The following is a 4,060-nucleotide window of genomic DNA, read 5'->3' as shown; positions in this document are numbered from 1 at the left end:
ATATTATTTATAATATTTCATTTAGTTATTTAGAAAATATTTTATAGTAACTAGTTTGTATTATTAAATACATATACTGAGATATATATGCTATTCTTTTAGTACATAGATTACATTTTAATGCAGCAGTAAAGAAAACAAGCATACATGAGTGAAATGACACAGTGTATTTTGTAGTTAAAATATATAGGTATTGAGGAATGCAACTGAAAGAAGTTAAGCAAATAGCTAGTGTGGATGTTCTGTTTCAGATGGGTATGCGACGACATGCTCAATTCATAGCTCGAACAGTCATGGTTCAGGATAACAATGTAGAAAGAGCTTCTCGCTTATTGAATAATATATTAGGAAAAGAGGGCCTTTTGGAGCAGTACAGACGTACTAGATATTATGAAAAACCCACACAAACAAGGAGAAGGATTAATTTTGAAAAATGTAAAGCAATTTACTCAGAGGACATGACTAGAAAAGTTAAATTTATTTTAAGAAAGAATAGAACAGATCCATATCCTGGAGCTTCGTAAACCAAAGATCAAACAATATTCTACACCTAAAATACAGTAGTAAAATATTTGTATTTTATCTGTATTCTGTACAAATGTCAAAAAATATATATGTATTAAAAAAATTAATGTGTTTTGTACAATAAAGTACTATTTACTACAATAACATTAATAGCTTTTATTAAGATACAGGAATTGAGAGTGTATACAATAAAAATTAACAGTAGATTATAAGATGAATAAGTTAGTTATGTTATTTGCATATTATAATAGGAAAAACTAGGCAATATGTGGAAGTATTACATTTTATTCCTGAAAATTACTAAATGTAGAAATAAAATTCTTTCTTAGCATTTTGTTATCTTCTGTTATCTTTTGTATATACAGTTACTCACAAAATTGAGATGTTGGTAATGAAAATACCAGTCTTAGATTTTCTACTATTTCAAACGTAACTTCAATTGTTAGAAAAATAGCTTCTGGAAGGAAAGAAACTGACATTTCCGTACGAAAATTAATAATAAATTTATATTGTGCTGGAAAAAGTTTTCGTGAGGTCGGTACTATCGATCTCATAATATCAATAATGTTGTAATAAGATTACAACATTAGTACTGGTTTGAATTGGAATGAAACGTAATTATAAAATTACGAATAAGAAAGTAACGTAATTGTTTATGAGCAAATGATTTATTAGTACAGTATACCCAATATATGTGTGTATCTTTATATGCATATTTAACAAAAGAGGATTTTTTACATCTGTCGATTTTACCATCTTTGATGATTAGATTGTACGTAATTCTTAAACTCACCGTTTTTTTACACGATCGGTATTTCAGAACGTTGGACAGAAAGATACATTAGGTGGAAGGTCTCTGTCTATCCTCTAAGTACCTGGTCTGTGGTTGCATGCTCATAATTCAGAATTACACTTCGTGCAGTGGCGCCACCATTTGAATTACTTCAATCCTCAGTTTCGACGGTGCTTCGTTGGTAAGTTTTACAGTTTCTAAATCAATCGAAAGATATGTAATATTTTTGGCAAATTCTTTCAAACAATTGACGTATCAGTGTAATCAATAAATCAATAAATGTAAATAAAACTGTACAGTTCCATTTAAAAAAAAAGAAGGGTGCATTTGCATTTTTTGTTACGCGCATTATTGCACTTATGAAAAGTAGAATTTTCTTTACCGTTGAACTTTCTCCTCTACAATTTTTCTCTCAATTTTTTCAAACTCGAAGTATAACACGTCCCAAATGCATGACTCACTCTGCATGAAACGTAATTAACGTTTGATGTAAGGAAGAGAAGAAGAAAGTACGAATGAGGAAAGAATTGATTTATAAGTTGAACGTAATAGTTCGACTTGTTTACCGCGAAAATTTTCTCGCGGTTCTATATTCACCGGCAGAATACATACTCGGTATTCAATCGGGATTGAAAATAAACGCGGAAGAGCAGTGAAACTATGCATATTAACTCGAAATATACATACTTTTGTATACCTACATACTTTCTTCCGAGGAAACGTTCTCAGGGACACAAACGAAATTCCGATGCAGGATTTTAATTGGCCTAAATCTAAAATCGATGTCTAATATAGTTTTTGAACTATAGTTTGCAATCTTGATTATTTATTATTATCATTTTTTAGCAGAACGAGAGTCAAGTGACTTTATCGTGTAAAAGTGAATCATAGAATTTTTTCAAGTTAGTGTAGATATTAGATGTAACATAATTTTTGTTATATTGTACAATATTACATAAAATTTCTTAAAACACTCTCAATTTTTTTAGCTCTTTCCAATTTTATTGCAATGTTTTGGTCCTAGTTTGGTCTATTTAAATGAAAAGTGAAAAGTAAGTAATCTCAACGTTTTTATACTCAAAATGATAAGTAAAATTAGACCATCCATGAGACAATTATAAATTTTCCTTAAAGTAGAACGTAACTGTATTTTACAAGTATATAGGTTTCCTGCAAAAATGTAGTCGTAAGAAGATAAGGGGCGCAGTATTTTTTCCAGCAATTTTCCTTATCTTTACTTATGAAATAGACATAGTCCAGGAGAATTTTTAAATTTTTCGTATATACTTTACGCCTAATTTAGTAAACTGATCTCCATTTCACATATACAACTTTTGTAACCTGTAACATTTTGCATAACGTTTTCCCTTTAATATTTCGACGATTTTTGGCGCAAAAATTGAAGCTTTTCAAATTTTGAAAAATAGTTGAACTTATGAAACGGAAGCAAAATGCAGTTTAGGAAGAAACATCTTACGTGGTACGAGGAACTTACTGAAAAGTAATATGTAAAAGTTACAAATTTCAAATTAAATTTTAAGTAATGAAAAATGGTGGAAAATGAAAGCTGTGAATGAAACAGACGTGGGGACGATGATTCGTCTGTAGACTTTTGACTGTGATTATTTTCCTCTTTTTCCCCCATGTTGGAAAACTTGGCACCACTTTCCATTCGTTTCTGCTATCTATTCAATTTTCGCCAAGTTGGCGAACTCGTTGCCAAGAAAACCGACGAAACGTTTTGTCTTTTCCCGGGCTTCAGCGTGCGAAGCAGAAAACACGAACGAAGGCGGTGGAGTTTGTGAAAAAATAATTTAGTAGGATTCTCTTTGCGAAGAAAAGCAAAACGTTGAATATTTTCACCGTAAAGGTGGCAAATTTTTCAAACAGTTTTTTTTCAGAAGAAAAATTGACGGGAACGTGACGAGCACTGATCGCTGTCTTAGCCCCTTGAATGTTACACGGTAGTGTCGTATAAATTTTCTCTCTTGAGAAACCACCGAGAATTCTCTTTCAATTTTCTTTATGTTTCAACTAATTTTGCAATAATTTTTTCGTTTGGGAAACAGTAAGAGTTTCTAGCAACAACTATTTATTTCCTTTTTTGGTGAAGTCGAACGAGGGGGCTCCAACGGTTTTTCGGAGCAACGCGGGATACGACGCGGAGGGGACACTCTGGAAATAGCCGTCAAGCGAGACGGACACCCAAGCATTTAGCAGTCGCTTATCACTATACTTTAATACATTTTTGGTTAATACCCTATGCTGTGTTAAATTTACTTAAGTTGTGCTGACAAATCCTATACTCAAAAATAGGTGTAATTTACTACGTCCGTGTCACAAATCTTTCACTAATATTAAGTCGGAATATCATAAAATAAATAAAATAACATCTCATACAAATATCATAGAATCATAATAATAAAAACTTATAAGAATTGTGTCGATGGTCTATTACGCTTTTTGTAATACAGCATATTCTCCACAAGTGTCAGACCGCAAGGAAGCTAAACCTGACACTTGTAGAGTCAGGGATTACGTTTTCGAGCCTCACGCCCGCCTTTGTAGTTTGCCGAACGTAGACAAGGACAGCGAATAAAAGATAAGCATGAAACGTGAGTCGAGGCAACCAAGTGATTTAAATATCAACATTTTTAATTTTACGTCTTTTTATCCCGAAATTTTTCTTAACATATTGATGAGATTTTTCTGATGAAAATGACATAAAACACGACATAATTT

The 4,060-nt window shown here is 31.9% G+C and overlaps 1 protein-coding gene across 1 annotated transcript in view; it reads left to right on the top strand.

Annotated features, from left to right (window-relative positions):
- LOC108573179 (28S ribosomal protein S21, mitochondrial) overlaps window positions 1-525 on the top strand; it is a 993-nt gene extending 468 nt beyond the window's left edge. Inside the window, exon 2 of the mRNA XM_017935569.1 lies at window positions 252-525. Coding sequence (XP_017791058.1) covers window positions 252-524 — 273 coding nt within the window. The 3' untranslated portion in view covers window position 525. The remainder of the gene's footprint in view (window positions 1-251) is intronic.
- Window positions 526-4,060: the final 3,535 nt, after the last annotated feature.

Source organism: Habropoda laboriosa, unplaced genomic scaffold, assembly GCF_001263275.1.
Source record: "Habropoda laboriosa isolate 0110345459 unplaced genomic scaffold, ASM126327v1 scaffold124, whole genome shotgun sequence".
In the NCBI taxonomy this organism is placed as follows: domain Eukaryota; kingdom Metazoa; phylum Arthropoda; class Insecta; order Hymenoptera; family Apidae; genus Habropoda; species Habropoda laboriosa.
Note: the sequence above shows the minus strand (reverse complement) of the source record. Positions and strands in the feature narration are given on the sequence as shown.